Source organism: Tinamus guttatus, unplaced genomic scaffold (assembly GCF_059628265.1).
Source record: "Tinamus guttatus ecotype Peru unplaced genomic scaffold, ASM5962826v1 Tinamus_guttatus_pri_ptg001258l, whole genome shotgun sequence".
Taxonomy (NCBI): Eukaryota; Metazoa; Chordata; class Aves; order Tinamiformes; family Tinamidae; genus Tinamus; species Tinamus guttatus.
In genome coordinates this window covers 1-22,132 of record NW_028289792.1, presented here as the reverse complement: position 1 = coordinate 22,132, position 22,132 = coordinate 1, and the positions used below count along the sequence as shown (strand labels likewise).

General features: G+C 64.0%; 1 protein-coding gene across 1 annotated transcript; it reads left to right on the top strand.

Moving 5' to 3' along the window:
* Window positions 1-663: 663 nt before the first annotated feature.
* On the top strand, window positions 664-20,893 carry LOC104579091 (structural maintenance of chromosomes protein 1A-like; the record flags this gene model as incomplete). Its single annotated transcript, XM_088538871.1, has 11 exons — window positions 664-702; window positions 1,103-1,306; window positions 1,387-1,625; window positions 4,281-4,539; window positions 5,275-5,415; window positions 6,368-6,450; window positions 10,480-10,687; window positions 12,712-12,897; window positions 15,962-16,141; window positions 17,963-18,109; window positions 20,756-20,893. Coding segments are annotated over exons 1-11 (1,824 nt in total), but the record flags the coding sequence as incomplete, so codon positions are not given.
* Window positions 20,894-22,132: the final 1,239 nt, after the last annotated feature.

The following is a 22,132-nucleotide window of genomic DNA, read 5'->3' as shown; positions in this document are numbered from 1 at the left end:
CCACATGTCCCCAGTGTCCCCATTGGCCTCCTGCATGTCCCCGATGTCCCCAATGACCCCGTTGGCCTCCCACACATCCCCAATGACCCCCATTGGCCTCCCACACGTCCCCAGTGAGACCCATTGGCTCCACACACGTTCCCAATGACCCCATTGGCCTCCCACACGTCCCCAATGGCCCCAATGACCCCCATTGGCCTCCCACATGTCCCATGTGTCCCCAATGACCCCGTTGGCCTCCTACATGTCCCCAATGACCCCGTTGGCCTCCTACACGTCCCCAATGACCCCCATTGGCCTCCATTGGCCTCTACCAACGCGCAGCCTCCATAGGGCGCCGTGGAGTCCGTGGCCATGAAGAACCCCAAGGAGCGCACGGCGCTCTTGGAGGACATTGTGTGTCCCCAAAGACCCCCATTGACCTCCCACACGTCCCCAATGACCCCATTGGCCTCCTACATGTCCCAATGACCCCCATTGGCGTCCCACATGTCCCACACATCCCCAATGACCCCGTTGGCTTCCTACACGTCCCCAATGACCCCCATTGACCTCCCACACGTCCCCAATGACCCCATTGGCCTCCCACACTTCCCCAATGACCCCCATTGACCTCCCACACGTCCCCAATGACCCCATTGGCCTCCACCGACGCAGGGCGCCATGGAGTCCATCGCCATGAAGAACCCCAAGAAGCACACGGTGCTTTTGGAGGACATCACATGTCCCCAATGACCCCATTCACCTCCTACATGTCCCCAATGACCCCCATTGACCCCCATTGACCTCCTACATGTTCCCAATGACCCCATTGGCTTCCCACACGTCCCCAATGGCCCCAATGACCCCCATAGACCTCCCACATGTCCCACGTGTCTCCAATGACCCCATTGGCCTCCTACACGTCCCCAATGACCCCATTGGCCTCCACCGACCCAGGGCGCCGTGGAGTCCATCGCCATGAAGAACCCCAAGGAGCACACGGCGCTTTTGGAGGACATCACATGTCCCCAATGACCCCATTGGCCTCCCACACGTCCCCAATGACCCCCATTGACCTCCCACACGTCCCCAATGACCCCATTGGCCTCCACCGACGCAGGGCGCCGTGGAGTCCATCGCCATGAAGAACCCCAAGGAACGTACCGCCCTCTTCGAGGAGATCAGCCGCTCCGGGGAGCTGGCGCCCGAGTACGAGCGCCGCAAGAAGGACATGGTGAAGGCCGAGGAGGACACGCAGTTCAACTACCACCGCAAGAAGAACATCGCCGCCGAGCGCAAGGAGGCCAAGCAGGAGAAGGAGGAGGTGAGGCCGGCGAGGCCGCGCGGGCGCCGCCGCGGCGACGCGCGCGTCCCGGTGACCACGGCGCGGTGTCCTCGCTACAGGCGGACCGCTACCAGCGGCTGAAGGACGAGGTGGTGCGGGCCCAGGTGCAGCTGCAGCTCTTCAAGCTGTTCCACAACGAGGCCGAGATCGGGAGGCTGCACAAGGAGCTGGCGCTCAAGAACCGCGAGATCGACAAGGACAAGCGGCGCATGGACCGCGTGGAGGACGAGCTGCGCGAGCGCAAGAAGGAGCTGGGCAAGATGCTGCGCGAGCAGCAGCAGATCGAGAAGGACATCAAGTGGGTGGCCCTTGGTGGCCTCGCGCGGGGCCCCGGTGGCCCCTGGTGGCCTCACGTGTGTCCCGAGTGTCCCCAATGGCTCCTGGAGGCCCTGGTGGCTCTTGGTGGCCTCGCGCATGTCCCAAGTGCCCCAAATGGCTCCTGGAGGCCCTGGTGGCTCTTGGTGGCGTCGCACGTGTCCCAAGTGCCTCCAATGGCCCTTGGTGGCCTCACACATGTCTAGAGGCCACAGTGACTCCTGGAGGTCTCACATGTGTCTCGAGTGTCCCCAGTGGCTCCTGGAGGCCCTGGTGGCTCTTGGAGGCCCTCACGTGTGTCTAGAGGCCACAGTGGCTCATGGTGGCCTCACACGTGTCCCCAGTGGCCCTTGGTGGCCTCGCGTGTGTCCCAAGTGCCCCAATGACTCCTGGAGGCCCTGGTGGCTCTTGGTGGCCTCACACGTGTCCCCAGTGTCCCCAATGGTCCTTGGTGGCCTCACGCGGGGCCTGAGTGTCCCCAGTGGCTCTTGGAGGCCCTGGTGGCTCCTGGGGGCCTCACACGTGTCTAGAGGCCACAGTGACTCCTGGAGGTCTCACATGTGTCCCGAGTGTCCCCAATGACTCCTGGAGGCCCTGGTGGCTCTTGGTGGCCCTCACGTGTGTCTAGAGGCCACAGTGGCTCGTGGTGGCCTCACACGTGTCCCCAGTGGCCCTTGGTGGCCTCGCGTGTGTCCCGAGTGTCCCCAATGGCTCCTGGAGGCCCTGGTGGCTCTTGGTGGCCTCGCGCATGTCCCAAGTGTCCCCAATGGCTCCTGGAGGCCCTGGTGGCTCCTGGTGCCTCACACGTGTCCCCAGTGTCCCCAATGGTCCTTGGTGGTCTCGCGCGTGTCCTGAGTGTCCCCAATGGTCCTTGGTGGCCTCACGCGAGGCCTGAGTGTCCCCAGTGGCTCCTGGAGGCCCTGGTGGCTCCTGGGGGCCTCACACGTGTCTGGAGTCCACAGTGACTCCTGGAGGTCTCACATGTGTCCCGAGTGTCCCCAATGGCTCCTGGAGGCCCTGGTGGCTCTTGGTGGCCTCATACGTGTCCCAAGTGCCCCAATGACTCCTGGAGGCCCTGGTGGCTCTTGGTGGCCCTCACGTGTGTCTAGAGGCCACAGTGGCTCTTGGTGGCCTCATGTGTGTCCCAAGTGTCCCCAGTGGCCCTTGGTGGCCTCACACGTGTCCCAAGTGCCCCCAATGGCTCCTGGAGGCCCTGGTGGCTCTTGGTGGCCTCATACGTGTCCCAAGTGCCCCAATGACTCCTGGAGGCCCTGGTGGCTCTTGGTGGCCCTCACGTGTGTCTAGAGGCCACAGTGGCTCGTGGTGGCCTCACACGTGTCCCCAGTGGCCCTTGGTGGCCTCGCGTGTGTCCCGAGTGTCCCTAATAGCTCCTGGAGGCCGTGGTGGCTCCTAGGGCCTCGCGTGGGGCCCAGGTGTCCCCAATGGCCCTTGGTGGCCTCACACATGTCCCAAGTGCCCCCAATGGCTCCTGGAGGCCCTGGTGGCTCTTGGTGGCCTTGCGCATGTCCCAAGTGCCCCCAATGGCTCCTGGAGGCCTTGGTGGCTCTTGGTGGCCTCACATGTGTCCCAAGTGTCCCCAATGGCTCCTGGAGGCCCTGGGGACTCCTGGTGGCCCTCACCAATGTCACATACATCCCTGGTGGCTCTTGGTGGTCGTCACATGTATCTAGAGGCCATGATGGCTCTTGGTGGCCCTCACCCATGTCACATACATCCCTGGTGGCTCTTGGTGGCCCTCACACGTGTCTGGAGGTCATGATGGCTCTTGGTGGCCCTCACACGCGTCCCCCATGTCCCCAGTGTCCCCGGCGGCCCCGGAGCCGTCCCTGACGTCCCCGCGTCCCCCTCTTTCCGCAGGGAGAAGGACGCGGAGCTCAACCAGAAGCGGCCGCAGTCACCATGTCACCCATGTCACATATGTCCCCGGTGACTGTTGGTGGCCCTCACCTGTGTCTAGCGGCCATGATGGCTCTTGGTGGCCCTCACCCATATCACATAGGTCTCTGATGGCTGTTGGTGACCCTGACATGTGTTTAGAGGCCATGATGGCTCTTGGTGACCCTCATGTGTGTCTAGAGACCATGATGGGTCTTGGTAGCCCTCACCCATGTCATCCATGTCACCCGTATCACATAGGTCCCCAGTGGCTCTTGGTGGCCCTCACATGTATCTAGAGGCCATGATGGCTCTTGGTGGCCCTCACCCATGTCACATACATCCCTGGTGGCTCTTGGTGGCCCTCACACGTGTCTGGAGACCATGATGGCTCTTGGTGGCCCTCACCTATGTCACCCATGTCACCCATGTCACATATGTCCCCGGTGGCTCTTGGTGGCCCTCACCCATGTCACCTACGTCCCCGGTGGCTCTTGGTGGCCCTCACACGTGTCTGGAGACCATGATGGCTCTTGGTGATCCCCATGTGTGTCTAGAGGCCATGATGGCTCTTGGTGGCCCTCAGATGTGTCTAGAGACCATGATGGCTCTTGGTGGCTCTGACATGTTTCTAGAGGCCATGATGGCTCTTCGTGGCCCTCAACCATGTCCCCCATGTCCCCAGTGTCCCCGGCGGCTCCAGAGCCGTCCCCGACGTCCCCGCATCCCCCTCTTTCCGCAGGGAGAAGGACGCGGAGCTCAACCAGAAGCGGCCGCAGTACATCAAGGCCAAGGAGAACACGGCGCACAAGATCAAGCGCGTGGAGGCGGCGCGCAAGGCGCTGCAGGGCGCGCAGCAGGCGTACGCCAAGCGCGCCGGCGAGCGCGACGAGCTGGAGCGCGAGACCCAGGCCGTGGAGCGCGCGCGTCTCGACTTCGAGGAGCGCATGGCCGAGGAGAGCCAGAGCCAGGGCCGCGACCTCACCCTGGAGGAGAACCAGGTACCTGGGGACTATGGGGACGTTGGAGACGTTGAGGACATTGGGAACGTTGAGGACGTTGAGGAGGTTGACGGCGTTGAGGACATTGAAGACGTTGGGGATGTTGGGGACGTTGAGGATGTTGAGGATGTTGATGACATTGAGGATGTTGAGGAGGTTGACGGCGTTGAGGACATTGAAGACGTTGGGGACGTAGGGGACATTGAGGACGTTGCGGACGTTGAGGACGTTGGGGACATTGAAGACGTTGAGGACGTTGAGGATGTTGAGGACGTTGGGGACGTTGAGGACACTGAGGACGTTGAGGACATTCGGGACGTTGGGGACGTTGGGGACATTGGGGACGTTGGGGACGTCGAGAACGTTGGGGACGTTGGGGACGTCGAGAACGTTGGGGACGTTGAGGATGTTGGGGATGTTGGGGACGTTGGGGACACGGAGCCCCGCATGGCCGAGGAGAGCCAGAGCCAGGGCCGCGACCTCACCCTGGAGGAGAACCAGGTACCTGGGGACATGGGGATGTTGGGGACAATGGGGACGTTGGGGAGGTTGGGGACGTTGGGGACATTGTGCACACTGACACTGAGGGACACTGGTTCCAAGGTAAGTGCTGTGACACGTGGGGACGTTGTCCATGGTGGCCCTTGTCCCCAGGTGAAGCGGTACCACCGTCTCAAGGAGGAGGTTTGGGGACGTTGTCCATGGTGTCCCCTGTCCCTTGTCCCTTGTCCCCAGGTGAAGCGGTACCACCGGCTCAAGGAGGAGGCCTCCAAACGCGCTGCCACCCTCGCGCAGGAGCTCGAGAAGTTCAACCGGGACCAGAAGGCCGACCAGGACCGGCTGGACCTGGAGGAGCGCAAGAAGGTGGAGACCGAGGTGAGCGCGGGGACACGGGGACATCGGGGACATGGGGACACCTGGGACACGGGGGACACGGGGGGACATGGGGATATGGGGGGCATGGAAGACACGAGGGACATTGGGGACACGGGGAACACTGGGGACACAGGGATACGGGGGACATGGGGACAATGGGGACACGGGGGACACGGGGACATGGGGACACGGGGGATGCAGGGACATGGGGGACATGGGGACATCGGGGACACCGGGGACATGGGGGACATGGAAGACACAGGGGACATGGGGACACGGGGACACGGGGGACATGGGGGACACGGGATACATGGGGGACATGGGGACACCGAGGACATGGGGACACGGGGACATGGCGGACATGAGGACACCAGGGACACCGAGGACATGGGGACAGGGGGACATGGGGGACACCAGGGGACATGGGGACACCAGGGACACGGGGACACTGGGACACGGGGACATCAGGGACACGGGGATGCAGGGACATGGGGGACACAGGGGACACGGGGGACATTGGGGACATGGGGACATGGGGACATTGGAGACATGGGGACACGGGGATACAGGGGACACTGGGGACATGGAGACACGGGGGACATGGGGGACACAGGGACGTGGGGGACACGGGGGACATGGGGGATGCAGGGGACACCAGGGGACACGGGGACACGAGGAACACCAGGGACACAGGGACACGGAGGACATGGGGACACCTGGGACACGAGGGACACTGGGGACACGGGGGACATTGGGGACATGGGGACACGGGGATATGGCGGACATGGGGACACAGGGGACACGGGGATACAGGGGACACTGGGGACACGGGGACATGGGGACACGGGGACACCGGGGACACGGGGACACTGGGGACATGGGGACACGGGGACACGGGGACATGGGGACACGGGGCCGTCCCCGGGTGGCCCCTCACCCCCCTGTCCCCCAGGCCAAGATCAAGCAGAAGCTGCGGGAGATCGAGGAGAACCAGAAACGCATCGAGAAGCTGGAGGAGTACATTGCCACCAGCAAGTGAGTGACGTGTCCCCTGTGTCCCCACGGTGTCCCCACGGTGTCCCCAAGGTGTCCCCATGGTGTCCCCAATGTCCGCCTGTGTCCCCCATGTCCCTCCATGTCCATCGAGAAGCTGGAGGAGTACATTGCCACCAGCAAGTGAGTGACGTGTCCCCTGTGTCCCCACGGTGTCCCCACGGTGTCCCCAAGGTGTCCCCATGGTGTCCCCAATGTCCGCCTGTGTCCCCCATGTCCCTCCATGTCCATCGAGAAGCTGGAGGAGTACATTGCCACCAGCAAGTGAGTGACGTGTCCCCTGTGTCCCCACGGTGTCCCCAAGGTGTCCCCAAGGTGTCCCCAATGTCCCCACGGTGTCCCCGTGTCCTTCCTTGTCCCCTCCATGTCAAGGAACACGAGGAGTACATTGCCACCAGCAAGTGAGTGACACGTCCCCAATGTCCCCAAGGTGTCCCCAATGTCCCCCTGTGTCCCCAATGTCCCCCTGTGTCCCCACGGTGTCCCTGTGTCCCCCTGTGTCCCCTCCATGTCAAGGAACACGAGGAGTACATTGCCACCAGCAAGTGAGTGACACGTCCCCAATGTCCCCAATGTCCCCACGGTGTCCCCAATGTCCCCCTGTGTCCCCAATGTCCCCCTGTGTCCCCATGGTGTCCCTGTGTCCCCCCTTGTCCCCTCCATGTCAAGGAACATGAGGAGTACATTGCCACCAGCATGTGAGTGCCATGTCCCCCCGTGTCCCCAACGTCCCCAACGTCCCCAATGTCCTCAGCGTCCTCAATGTCCTCAACGTCCTCAACGTTCCCAATGTCCTCAACGTCCTCAACCTCCTCAATGTCCCCAATGTCCCCAATGTCCTCAACCTCCTCAATGTCCTCAACGTCCCCAATGCCCCCAACCTCCCCAACATCCTCAACGTCCCCAACGTCCCCAACGTCCTCAATGTCCTCAACGTCCCCAACGTCCTCAATGTCCCCATTGTCCCCAACGTCCCCAACGTCCCCAACATCCTCAACGTCCCCAATGTCCCCAACGTCCCCAACGTCCTCAACATCCCCAACCTCCTCAACGTCCTCAACGTCCCCAATGTCCTCAATGTCCCCGTTGTCCCCGTTGTCCCCAACCTCCCCAACGCCCCCAACGCCCCCAACGTCCCCGTTGTCCCCGATGTCCCCAGGCAGTCCCTGGAGGAGCAGCGGCGCCTCGAGGCCGAGCTCACGGCGCAGGTGGAGTCGGCCAAGCGCCGCCGTGTCCCCAACGTCCCCAACGTCCCCAACGTCCCCAATGTCCCCAACGTCCCTAACGTCCCCAACGTCCTCAATGTCCTCAACGTCCTCAACGTCCTCAACGCCCCCAACCTCCCCAACCTCCCCAACCTCCTCAACGTCCCCAATGTCCCCAACGTCCCCAATGTCCTTAACATCCCCAACGTCCCCAACGTCCCCGTTGTCCCCGATGTCCCCAGGCAGTCCCTGGAGGAGCAGCGGCGCCTTGAGGCCGAGCTCACGGCACAGGTGGAGTCGGCCAAGCGCCGCCGTGTCCCCAACGTCCCCAACGTCCCCAATGTCCCCAACCTCCCCAACGTCCCCAACGTCTTCAATGTCCTCAACGTCCTCAACGTTCCCAATGTCCTCAACGTCCTCAATGTCCCCATTGTCCCCAGCGTCCCCAATGTCCCCAACGTCCCCAACATCCTCAACGTCCCCAATGTCCCCAACGTCCCCAACGTCCTGAACGTCCCCAATGTCCTCAACGTCCTCAACATCCCCAACCTCCTCAACGTGCTCAACGTCCCCAATGTCCTCAATGTCCCCGTTGTCACTGTTGTCCCCAACCTCCCCAACGCCCCCAACGTCCCCAACATCCCCGTTGTCCCCGATGTCCCCAGGCAGTCCCTGGAGGAGCAGCGGCGCCTCGAGGCCGAGCTCACGGCGCAGGTGGAGTCGGCCAAGCGCCGCCGTGTCCCCAACGTCCCCAACGTCCCCAACGTCCCCAACGTCCTCAGCGTCCTCAACATCCCCAACCTCCTCAACGTCCTCAACGTCCCCAATGTCCTCAACGTCCTCAACATCCCCAACGTCCTCAACATCCCCAACCTCCTCAACGTCCTCAACGTCCTTGTTGTCCCCAATGTCCTCAACATCCTCAACGTCCTCAATGTCCCCAACGCTCCCAACCTCCTCAACGTCCCCAACGTCCCCATTGTCCCCGATGTCCCCAGGCAGTCCCTGGAGGAGCAGCGGCGCCTCGAGGCCGAGCTCACGGCGCAGGTTGAGTCGGCCAAGCGCCACCGTGTCCCCAACGTCCCTAACGTCCCCAATGTCCCCAATGTCCCCAAAGTCCCCAACATCCTGAACGTCCCCAATGTCCCCAACGTCCCCAACGTCCTCAACGTCCCCAACGTCCCCAACGTCCCCAATGTCCCCAATGCCCCCAACGTCCTCAACGTCCTCAATGTCCCCAATGTCCCCAACCTCCTCAATGTCCGCAACATCCTCAACGTCCTCAACTCCTCAACGTCCCCAACGTCCTCAACATCCCCAACCTCCTCAACGTCCTCAATGTCCTCAATGTCCCCGTTGTCCCCGTTGTCCCCAACCTCCTCAACGTCCCCATCGTCCCCAATGTCCCCAACGTCCCTGTTGTCCCCGATGTCCCCAGGCAGTCCCTGGAGGAGCAGCGGCGCCTCGAGGCCGAGCTCACGGCGCAGGTGGAGTCGGCCAAGCGCCGCCGTGTCCCCAATGTCCCCAACGTCCCCAACGTCCTCAGCGTCCTCAATGTCCTCAACGTCCTCAATGTTCCCAATGTCCTCAACGCTCCCAACGTCCCCAACGTCCCCAACGTCCCCATTGTCCCCGATGTCCCCAGGCAGTCCCTGGAGGAGCAGCGGCGCCTCGAGGCCGAGCTCACGGCGCAGGTGGAGTCGGCCAAGCGCCGCCGTGTCCCCAACGTCCCTAACGTCCCCAATGTCCCCAATGTCCCCAACATCCTGAACGTCCCCAATGTCCCCAACGTCCCCAACCTCCGCAACGTCCCCAACGTCCCCAATGTCCTCAACCTCCTCAACGTCCTCAACGTCCTCAATGTCCTCAACGTCCTCAACGTCCTCAACGCCCCCAACCTCCCCAACCTCCCCAACCTCCTCAATGTCCCCAACGTCCCCAACGTCCCCAACGTCCCCAGTGTCCCCAACCTCCCCAACCTCCTCAACGTCCCCAACCTCCTCAACGTCCTCAAGGTCCTCAATGTCCTCAACATCCCCAACGTCCTCAACGTCCCCAACGTCCCCAACCTCCTCAATGTCCTCAACGTCCTCAATGTCCTCAACATCCCCAACGTCCTCAATGTCCCCAACGTCCTCAACCTCCTCAACGTCCTCAACATCCTCAACGTCCTCAATGTCCTCAACATCCCCAACGTTCCCAACGTCCCCATTGTCCCCGATGTCCCCAGGCAGTCCCTGGAGGAGCAGCGGCGCCTCGAGGCCGAGCTCACGGCGCAGGTGGAGTCGGCCAAGCGCCGCCGTGTCCCCAACGTCCCCAACGTCCCCAACGTCCCCAATGTCCTCAACGTCCTCAATGTCCTCAATGTCCTCAACGTCCTCAACGTCCTCAACGTCCTCAACGCCCCCAACCTCCCCAACCTCCCCAACCTCCTCAATGTCCCCAACGTCCCCAATGTCCCCAACGTCCCCAACGTCCTCAACGTCCTCAATGTCCTCAACATCCTCAACATCCCCAACCTCCTCAACGTCCTCAACGTCCCCAACCTCCTCAATGTCCTCAACGTCCTCAGCGTCTTTAATGTCCCCAACGTCCCGAACGTCCCCATTGTCCTCAACGTCCCCAATGCCCTCAACGTCCTCAATGTCCTCAACATCCCCAACGTTCTCAATGTCCTCAACATCCTCAACGTCCTCAATGTCCTCAACATCCCCAACGTCCCCAACCTCCTCAATGTCCCCGTTGTCCCCGTTGTCCCCAACCTCCCCAACGCCCCCAACGTCCCCATTGTCCCCAATGTCCCCAGGCAGTCCCTGGAGGAGCAGCGGCGCCTCGAGGCCGAGCTCACGGCGCAGGTGGAGTCGGCCAAGCGCCGCATCGACGAGGTCAACCAGGAGCTCAACCAGGTCATGGAGCAGCTGGGGGACGCGCGGATCGACCGGCAGGAGAGCAGCCGGCAGCAGCGCAAGGCCGAGATCATGGAGAGCATCAAGCGCCTGTACCCGGGCTCCGTGGTGAGGGGACATTGGGGACATTGGGGACACATGGGGACATTGGGACATTGGGACACATGGGGACATTGGGGACATTGGGGACATTGGGGACACATGGGGACATTGGGGACATTGGGGACAGGAGAGCAGCCGGCAGCAGCGCAAGGCCGAGATCATGGAGAGCATCAAGCGCCTCTACCCGGGCTCCGTGGTGAGGGGACACTGGGGACATTGGGGACACATGGGGACATTGGGGACATTGGGACACATGGGGACATTGGGGACAGGAGAGCAGCCGGCAGCAGCGCAAGGCCGAGATCATGGAGAGCATCAAGCGCCTGTACCCGGGCTCCGTGGTGAGGGGACATTGGGGACATTGGGGACACATGGGGACATTGGGACATTGGGACACATGGGGACATTGGGGACATTGGGGACATTGGGACACATGGGGACATTGGGGACACATGGGGACATTGGGGACATTGGGGACAGGAGAGCAGCCAGCAGCAGCGCAAGGCCGAGATCATGGAGAGCATCAAGCGCCTGTACCCGGGCTCCGTGGTGAGGGGACATTGGGGACATTGGGGACACATGGGGACATTGGGACATTGGGACACATGGGGACATTGGGGACATTGGGGACATTGGGGACACATGGGGACATTGGGGACATTGGGGACAGGAGAGCAGCCGGCAGCAGCGCAAGGCCGAGATCATGGAGAGCATCAAGCGCCTGTACCCGGGCTCCGTGGTGAGGGGACATTGGGGACATTGGGGACATTGGGGGACATTGGGACACATGGGGACATTGGGGACATTGGGGACAGGAGAGCAGCCGGCAGCAGCGCAAGGCTGAGATCATGGAGAGCATCAAGCGCCTCTACCCGGGCTCCGTGGTGAGGGGACATTGGGGACATTGGGGACACATGGGGACATTGGGGACACATGGGGACATTGGGACACATGGGGACGTTGGGGACATTGGGGACAGCAGAGCAGCCGGCAGCAGTGCAAGGCCGAGATCATGGAGAGCATCAAGCGTGTCCCCGCCGCGTGTCCCCGTGCTGTCCCCAATGTCCCCTGATGTCCCCAACGTCCCCCGATGTCCCCACATCCCCCTGCTGCGTGTCCCCACGCTGTCCCCACGTGTCCCCGTGCTGTCCCCGATGTCCCCCCGTGTCCCTACGTGTCCCCGCCGCGTGTCCCCACGATGTCCCCAACGTCCCCCGATGTCCCCAACGTCCCCCCATGTCCCCACATCCCCCTGCTGCGTGTCCCCGTGCTGTCCCCGATGTCCCCCCGTGTCCCTACGTGTCCCCGCCGCGCGTCCCCGCGCTGTCCCCAATGTCCCCCGATGTCCCCAACGTCCCCCGATGTCCCCAACATCCCCCGATGTCCCCACATCCCCCCGCCGCGTGTCCCCGCGCTGTCCCCAACGTCCCCCCGTGTCCCTACGTGTCCCCGCCGCGTGTCCCCACGATGTCCCCAACGTCTCCCGATGTCCCCAACGTCCCCCGATGTCCCCAACATGCCCCGATGTCCCCACGATGTCCCCAACGTCCCCCCGTGTCCCCACGTGTCCCCCCGATGTCCCCACGATGTCCCCAACGTCCCCCGATGTCCCCAACATGCCCCGATGTCCCCACATCCCCCCGCCGCGTGTCCCCGCGCTGTCCCCAATGTCCCCCCGTGTCCCCACGTGTCCCCGCCACGTGTCCCCACGATGTCCCCAACATCCCCCGATGTCCCCAACGTCCCCCATGTCCCCACATCCCCCCGCTGCGTGTCCCCACGATGTCCCCAACATCCCCCGATGTCCCCAATGTCCCCCCGATGTCCCCACGATGTCCCCAACGTCTCCCGATGTCCCCAACGTCCCCCGATGTCCCCAACATGCCCCGATGTCCCCACGATGTCCCCAACGTCCCCCCGTGTCCCCAATGTCCCCCCGATGTCCCCACGATGTCCCCAACGTCCCCCGATGTCCCCAACGTCCCCCCGATGTCCCCCGATGTCCCCAACGTCCCCCGATGTCCCCGCAGTTCGGGCGCCTCCTGGACCTGTGCCAGCCCACGCAGAAGAAATACCAGATCGCGGTGACCAAAGTGCTGGGCAAGAACATGGACGCGATCATCGTGGACTCGGAGAAGACGGGACGGGACTGCATCCAGTACATCAAGGAGCAGCGCGGCGAGCCCGAGACCTTCCTGCCGCTGGACTACCTGGAGGTGACACTGGGGACACGAGGGGACACGTGGGGACACGAGGGGACACGTGGGGACATAAGGGACACGTGGGGACACGTGGGGACACGAGGGGACACGCGGGGACACGGGGGGACACGCGGGGACACGCGGGACGCGGCTGCATCCAGTACATCAAGGAGCAGCGCGGGGAGCCCGAGACCTTCCTGCCGCTGGACTACCTGGAGGTGACACTGGGGACACGAGGGGACACGAGGGGACACGTGGGGACACGAGGGGACACGCGGGGACACGCGGGACGCGGCTGCATCCAGTACATCAAGGAGCAGCGCGGGGAGCCCGAGACCTTCCTGCCGCTGGACTACCTGGAGGTGACACTGGGGACACGTGGGGACACGAGGGGACACGAGGGGACACGAGGGGACACGTGGGGACACGCAGGACGCGGCTGCATCCAGTACATCAAGGAGCAGCGCGGGGAGCCCGAGACCTTCCTGCCGCTGGACTACCTGGAGGTGACACTGGGGACACGAGGGGACACGAGGGGACACGTGGGGACACGAGGGGACACGTGGGGACACGAGGGGACACGAGGGGACACGCGGGGACACCTGGGGACACGCGGGACGCGGCTGCATCCAGTACATCAAGGAGCAGCGCGGGGAGCCCGAGACCTTCCTGCCGCTGGACTACCTGGAGGTGACACTGGGGACACGAGGGGACACGAGGGGACACGTGGGGACACGAGGGGACACGTGGGGACACGAGGGGACACGAGGGGACACGCGGGGACACCTGGGGACACGCGGGACGCGGCTGCATCCAGTACATCAAGGAGCAGCGCGGGGAGCCCGAGACCTTCCTGCCGCTGGACTACCTGGAGGTGACACTGGGGACACGTGGGGACACGTGGGGACACGAGGGGACACGAGGGGACACTGGGGACGCGTGGGGACACGTAGGGACACGAGGGGACACGTGAGGACACGAGGGGACACGAGGGGACGTGTGGGGACACGAGGGGACACGTAGGGACACGTGGGGACACGTGGGGACACGAGGGGACACGGGACACGAGGGGACACGAGGGGACACGTGGGGACATATAGGGACACGAGGGGACACGTGGGAGCACACGGGGATGCGCAGGGACATGCAGAGATGCGTAGGGACATGCGGGGACACGTGGGGACACCCTGAGGACACATGGTGACACCCTGGGGACACCCTGGTGACACTTGGTGACACATGTCCCCACAGGTGAAGCCCACGGAAGAGAAGCTGCGGGAGCTGAAGGGCGCCAAGCTGGTCTAGGGACATGCAGGGACACACAGGGACACCTAGGGCCACCCTGAGGACACATGGTGACACTTGGTGGCACTTGGTGACCTGTCCTTGTCCTTGTCCCAGGTCAAACCCACCAATGAGAAGCTCCGCGAGCTCAAGGGCGCCAAGCTGGGCTGGGGACACATGGGGACACACAGGGATGCTCAGGGACACATGGGGATGTCCAGGGCCACCCTGGGGACACATGGTGACACCTTGGTGACACTCGGTGACCTGTCCTTGTCCTTGTCCCAGGTCAAACCCACCGACGAGAAGCTCCGCAAGCTGAAGGGCGCCAAGCTGGTCTAGGGACACATGGGGACACACGGGGATGCACAGGGACATGCAGGGTCACACAAGGACACTCTGGGGACACATGGTGACACCTTGGTGACACTTGGTGACCTGTCCTGGTCCTTGTCCCAGGTCAAACCCACCGACGAGAAGCTCCGCGAGCTCAAGGGCGCCAAGCTGGTCTAGGGACACATGGGGACACACAGGGATGCTCAGGGACATGCAGGGTCACACAGGGACACCTAGGGCCACCCTGAGAACACATGGTGACACCTTGGTGACACTCGGTGACCTGTCCTTGTCCTTGTCCCAGGTCAAACCCACGGACGAGAAGCTCCGCGAGCTCAAGGGCGCCAAGCTGGTCTAGGGACACATGGGGACACACAGGGATGCTCAGGGACATGCAGGGACACTCTGGGGACACATGGTGACACCTTGGTGACACTTGGTGACCTGTCCCTGTCCTTGTCCCAGGTCAAACCCACTGACGAGAAGCTCCGCGAGCTGAAGGGTGCCAAGCTGGTCTAGGGACACATAGGAGCACATGGGGATGCTCAGGGACACATGGGGATGTCCAGGGCCACCCTGAGGACACATGGTGACACTTGGTGACACTTGGTGACCTGTCCCTGTCCTTGTCCCAGGTCAAACCCACCGACGAGAAGCTCCGCGAGCTCAAGGGCGCCAAGCTGGTCTAGGGACACATGGGGACACACGGGGATGCTCAGGGACAGACAGGGACACTCTGGGGACACATGGTGACACCTTGGTGACACTTGGTGACACATGTCCTTGTCCCTGTCCTTGTCCCAGGTCAAACCCACCGACGAGAAGCTCCGCGAGCTGAAGGGCGCCAAGCTGGTCTAGGGACACATGGGAGCACATGGGGATGCTCAGGGACATGCAGGGCCACCCTGAGGACACATGGTGACACCTTGGTGACACTTGGTGACCTGTCCCTGTCCTTGTCCCAGGTCAAACCCACCGACGAGAAGCTGCGGGAGCTGAAGGGCGCCAAGCTGGTCTAGGGACATGCAGGGACATGTGGGGACACAGGGGGATGCACAGGGACATGCAGGGTCACACAGGGACACTCTGGGGACACATGGTGACACCTTGGTGACACTCGGTGACCTGTCCCTGTCCTTGTCCCAGGTCAAACCCACCGACGAGAAGCTCCGCGAGCTGAAGGGCGCCAAGCTGGTCTAGGGACACATGGGGAGATGCAGGGACACATGGGGATGCTCAGGCACACTCTGGGGACACATGGTGACACTTGGTGACCTGTCCTTGTCCTTGTCCCAGGTGAAACCCACCAATGAGAAGCTCCGCGAGCTGAAGGGCACCAAGCTGGTCTAGGGACACATAGGAGCACATGGGGATGCTCAGGGACACACGGGGATGTTCAGGGCCACCCTGAGGACACATGGTGACACCTTGGTGACACATGTCCTTGTCCTTGTCCCAGGTCAAACCCACGGACGAGAAGCTCCGCGAGCTGAAGGGCGCCAAGCTGGTGATCGACGTGATCCGCTACGAGCCCCCGCACATCAAGAAGGCCCTGCAGTTCGCGTGCGGCAACGCGCTCGTGTGCGACAACGTGGAGGACGCGCGGCGCATCGCCTTCGGCGGCCACCAGCGCCACAAGGTGACACCAGTGTCCCCGAGGGGACATGGGGACACGGGGACACCCCCACGTGGGCCATTCCCAGGGACTGTGGCGATGGAGGGGACCCGGTTCCGGAATGCAGGGTCTTAGTGCTGCAGAGTGACACCAGTGTCCCCAAGGAGCCCCACATGGTGGGGATGGTGGCCCTGGAGGGGACCCTGTTCTGGAATCCAGGGCCACCAGCACCACAAGGTGACACCGCAGGGGACGTGGGGACACCCAGGCCACCCCGACATGGTCCAATCCCAGGGATGGTGGCCCTGGAGGGGACCCAATTCCAGAACCCGGGGCCACCAGTGCCACAAGGTGACACCAGGGTCCCCAAGGAGCCCCACATGGTCCCTTCTCAGGGACAGTGGCCCTGGAGGGGTCCTGGTTCCAGAATCCAGGGCCACCAGCACCATGAGGGTGACACCAGTGTCCCCAAGGGGACATGGGGACACGGGGACACCCCCACGTGGGCCATTCCCAGGGACTGTGGCGATGGAGGGGACCCGGTTCCGGAATGCAGGGTCTTAGTGCTGCAGGGTGACACCAGTGTCCCCAAGGAGCCCCACATGGTGGGGATGGTGGCCCTGGAGGGGACCCTGTTCTGGAATGCAGGGCCACCAGCACCACGAGGTGACACCACAGGGGACAGGGGGACATGGGGACACCCCAACATGGTCCCTTCCTGGGGACAGTGACCCTAGAGAGGACCCTATTCCAGAATCCAGGGCCACCAGCGCCACAAGGTGACACCAGGGTCCCCAAGGAGCCCCACATGGTCCCTTCTCAGGGACAGTGGCCCTGGAGGGGTCCTGGTTCCAGAATCCAGGGCCACCAGCACCATGAGGGTGACACCAGGGTCCCCAAGGGGACATGGGGACACGGGGACACCCCCGCGTGGGCCATTCCCGGGGACTGTGGTGATGGAGGGGACCCGGTTCCGGAATGCAGGGTCTTAGTGCTGCAAAGTGACACCAGTGTCCCCAAGGAGCCCCACATGGTGGGGATGGTGGCCCTGGAGGGGACCCTGTTCTGGAATGCAGGGCCACCAGCGCCACAAGGTGACACCGCGGGGGACAGGGGAACATGGGGACACCCCAACATGGTCCATTCCTGGGGACAGTGACCCTGGACAGGACCCTGTTTTAGAACACAGGGCCACCAGCGCCACAAGGTGACACCAGGGTCCCCAAGGGGCTCCACGTGGTCCCTTCCCGGGGATGGTGGCCCTGGAGGGGACCCTGTTCCAGAACCCAGTGTCACCAATGCCACAAGGTGACACCGGTGTCCCCAGTGTCCCCAGCTGATGCCACCTGTCCCCAACATTGTCCCCGCAGACCCTGTTCCAGAACCCAGTGTCACCAGCACCACAAGGTGACACCGGTGGCTGATGCCACCTGTCCCCACGTTGTCCCCTCAGGCGGTGGCCCTGGACGGGGCCCTGTTCCAGAACCCAGTGTCACCAATGCCACAAGGTGACACCGGTGTCCCCAGTGTCCCCAGCTGATATCACCTGTCCCCAACATTGTCCCTGAGGATGGGACCCTGTTCCAGAACCCAGTGTCACCAATGCCACAAGGTGACACCGGTGTCCCCAATGGCCCCGGCTGATGCCACCTGTCCCCAACATTGTCCCCGCAGACCCTGTTCCAGAACCCAGTGTCACCAGCGCCACAAGGTGACACCGATGGCTGATGCCACCTGTCCCCACAATGTCCCCGCAGATGGGACCCTGTTCCAGAACCCAGTGTCACCAGCACCACAAGGTGACACCGGTGGCTGATGCCACCTGTCCCCACGTTGTCCCCGCAGACGGTGGCCCTGGACGGGACCCTGTTCCAGAAATCCGGTGTCATCTCCGGTGGCGCCAGCGACCTCAAGGCCAAGGCCCGGCGCTGGGACGAGAAGGCCGTGGACAAGCTCAAGGACAAGAAGGAGCGGCTCACCGAGGAGCTCAAGGTGTCCCCAAGTGTCACCGAGTGTCACCGGGTGTCACCGGGTGTCACCAGGTGTCACCGAGTGTCCCCGGTGTACCCTGAGGCGCCGTGTCCCCGCGTGTCCCCACACATCCCTACGTGTCTCTGCACATTCCCATGTGTCCACACATGTCCCCAGTGTCCCCGAGTGTCACCGAGTGTCACAAAGTGTCACCGGGTGTCACCGAGTGTCCTCGAGTGTCACCTGGGGCACCGTGTCCCCAGTGTCCCCACACATCCCTACGTGTCCCTGCACATTCCCATGTGTCCACACATGTCCCCAGTGTCCCCGAGTGTCCCCGAGTGTCACCGAGTGTCCCCAAGTGTCACCGGGTGTCCCCGAGTGTCCTCGAGTGTCACCTGGGGCACCGTGTCCCCGCGTGTCCCCACACATCCCTACGTGTCCCTGCACATTCCCACGTGTCCACACATGTCCCCAGTGTCCCCAAGTGTCACCGAGTGTCACCGGGTGTCACCGAGTGTCACCGAGTGTCCCCGAGTGTCCCCGGTGTCACCTGGGGCACCGTGTCCCCGCATGTTCCCAGCGTCCCCACACATCCCTACGTGTCCCTGCACATTCCCACGTGTCCCCACATGTCCCCAGTGTCACCGAGTGTCACCGAGTGTCACCGAGTGTCCCCTGAGGCGCCGTGTCCCCGCATGTCCCCAGCGTCCCCAAATGTCACCGAGTGTCACCGAGTGTCACCGAGTGTCCCCGAGGCGCCGTGTCCCCACGCGACCCCAATGTCCCCACACATCTCTACGTGTCCCTGCACATTCCCACGTGTCCACACATGTCCCCAAGTGTCCCCGAGTGTCACCGAGTGTCACAAAGTGTCACCGGGTGTCCCCGAGTGTCCTTGAGTGTCACCTGGGGCACCGTGTCCCCAGTGTCCCCACACATCCCTACGTGTCCCTGCACATTCCCATGTGTCCACACATGTCCCCAGTGTCCCCGAGTGTCCCCGAGTGTCACCGAGTGTCACCGAGTGTCCCCTGGGGCACCGTGTCCCCGCATGTCCCCAGCGTCCCCACACATCCCTACGTGTCCCTGCACATTCCCATGTGTCCCCCGTGTCCCCGGGTGTCACCGAGTGTCCCCAAGTGTCACCGAGTGTCCCCGGTGTCCCCTGAGGCGCCGCGTCCCCAATGTCCCCACGTATCCCCACATGTCCCCCCGCGTCCCCCCGTGTCCCCACATGTCCCGATGTGTCCCCATGTGTCCTGACGCGTCCCCCCGTGTCTCCCCGTGTCCCCCGCCGTGTCCCCCCGTGTCCTGACGTGTCCCCCCATGTCCTGACGCGTCCCCATGTCCCCCCGTGTCCCCCTGTCCCCCCCGTGTCCTGACGTGTCCCCCCGTCCCCCCATGTGTCCTGATGTGTCCCCCCGTCCCCACATGTCCCCCCGTGTCCCCCTGTCCCCCCGTGTCCCCACGTGTCCTGACGTGTCCCCACATGTCCCCCCACGTCCCTGCATGTCCTCACATGTCCCCCCGTGTCCCCCCCATGTCCCCCGTGTCCCCGCATGTCCCCCCACGTCCCCCCGCATCCCCCCGTGTCCCCCGTGTCCCCCAGTCCCCCCGTGTCCCCCCCATGTCCCCCACGTCCCCCCACGTCCCCCCGTGTCCTGACACGTCCTCCCGTGTCCCCCCGTCCCCCCGCGTGTCCTGACGCGTCCCCCCACGTCCCCACATAGCCCTATACGTCCCCACATGCCCTGACGTGTCCCCTCGTGTCCTGACGTGTCCCCACGTGTCCCCCACGTCCCCCCACGTCCCCCCGTGTCCTGACGCGTCCCCATGTCCCCCCGTGTCCCCCCGTGTCCCCGCGTGACCTGACGCGTCCCCCCACGTCCCCACATAGCCCTATACGTCCCCACATGTCCTGACGTGTCCCCACGTGTCCCCCCACGTCCCTGCATGTCCTCACATGTCCCCCCGTGTCCCCCCATGTCCCCCGTGTCCCCGCATGTCCCCCCATGTCCCCCCGCATCCCCCCGTGTCCCCCGTGTCCCCCAGTCCCCCCGTGTCCCCCTGTGTCCCCCGTGTCCCCCCGTGTCCCCCACGTCCCCCCACGTCCCCCCGTGTCCTGACACGTCCTCCCGTGTCCCCACGTGTCCTGACGCGTCCCCCCACGTCCCCACATAGCCCTATACGTCCCCACGTGTCCTGACGTGTCCCCCCGTGTCCCCGCGTGTCCCCACGTGTCCCCCTGTGTCCCCACGTGTCCCCCACGTCCCCCCACGTCCCCCGGTGTCCTGACGCGTCCCCATGTCCCCCCGTGTCCCCCCGTCCCCCCGCGTGTCCTGACGTGTCCCCCTGTGTCCCCCCATGTCCCCCCGTGTCCTGACGTGTCCCCACGTGTCCTGACATGTCCCCCCGTGTCCCCGCGTGTCCTGACGTGTCCCCCCGTGTCCCCTTGTCCCCCCCCACGTGTCCTGACGTGTCCCCACGTGTCCTGACGTGTCCCCCCGTGTCCCCGCGTGTCCTGACGTGTCCTGACGCGTCCCCCCGTCCCCCTGTCCCCCCCCGTGTCCTGACGTGTCCCCCCGTGTCCCCCCGTCCCCCCGCGTGTCCTGACGTGTCCCCGCGTGTCCTGACGCGTCCCCCCGTCCCCCTGTCCCCCCGCAGGAGCAGATGAAGGCCAAGCGCAAGGAGGCCGAGCTGCGGCAGGTCCAGTCCCAGGCCCACGGCCTCCAGATGAGGCTCAAGTACTCGCAGAGCGACCTGGAGCAGACCAAGACCCGGCACCTGGCGCTGAACCTGCAGGTGGGCGCCCGTGTGCCCTGGAGCCTAATGAGGGCTCTGGGAATGGCCTGGGTGCCCTGGAGCCTAATGAGGGCATGGGGAGCAACCCGTGTGCCCTGGAGCCTAATGAGGGCTCTGGGAATGGCCCGTGTGCCCTGGAGCCTAATGAGGGCACGAGGAGCGTCCTGGAGCCTAATGAGGGCCCTGGGAATGGCCTGGGTGCCCTGGAACCTAATGAGGGCCCTGGGAATGGCCCGTGCGCCCTGGAGCCTAATGACGGCACGGGGAATGGCCTGGGTGCCCTGGAGCCTAATGACGGCACGAGGAGCGACCCGTGTGCCCTGGAGCCTAATGAGGGCTCTGGGAATGGCCTGGGTGCCCTGGAGCCTAATGACGGCACGAGGAGCGGCCCTGGAGCCTAATGAGGGCTCTGGGAATGGCCTGGGTGCCCTGGAGCCTAATGAGGGCTCAGGGAATGGCCCGTGTGCCCTGGAGCCTAATGAGGGCACGAGGAATGGCCCGTGTGCCCTGGAGCCTAATGAGGGCACGGAGAGCGTCCTGGGTGCCCTGGAGCCTAATGAGGGCATGGGGAGCGGCCCAGGTGCCCTGGAGCCTAATGAGGGCATGGGGAATGGCCCATGTGCCCTGGAGCCTGATGAGGGCACGGGGAGCCGCCCGTGTGCCCTGGAGTCTAATGAGGGCACAAGGAGCGGCCCATGTGCCCTGGAGCCTAATGAGGGCACGGGGAGCGACCCGTGTGCCCTGGAGCCTAACGAGGGCACGGGGAGCGGCCCTGGGCACCCTGGAGCCTAATGAGGGCACGGGGAGCGGCCCGTGTGCCCTGGAGCCTAATGAGGGCACGAGGAGCAGCCTGGGCACCCTGGAGCCTAATGAGGGCACGGGGAGCGGCACTGGAGCCTAATGACAGCCCTGGGAATGGCCCGTGTGCCCTGGAGCCTAATGAGGGCACAAGGAGCGTCCTGTGCGCCCTGGAGCCTAATGAGGGCACAAGGAGCGGCCCATGTGCCCTGGAGCCTAATGAGGGCCCTGGGAATGGCCTGGGTGCCCTGGAGCCTAATGAGGGCACGGGGAGCGGCCCGTGCGCCCTGGAGCCTAATGAGGGCACGAGGAGCGGCCTGGGCTCGCAGGGGCTCCATCCCCATCCCATCCCATCCCCACCTCCATCCTCATCCCATTTCCATCCCCATCCCATCCCATCCCCATCTTCATCCTCATCCCATCCCATTCCCATCCCATCCC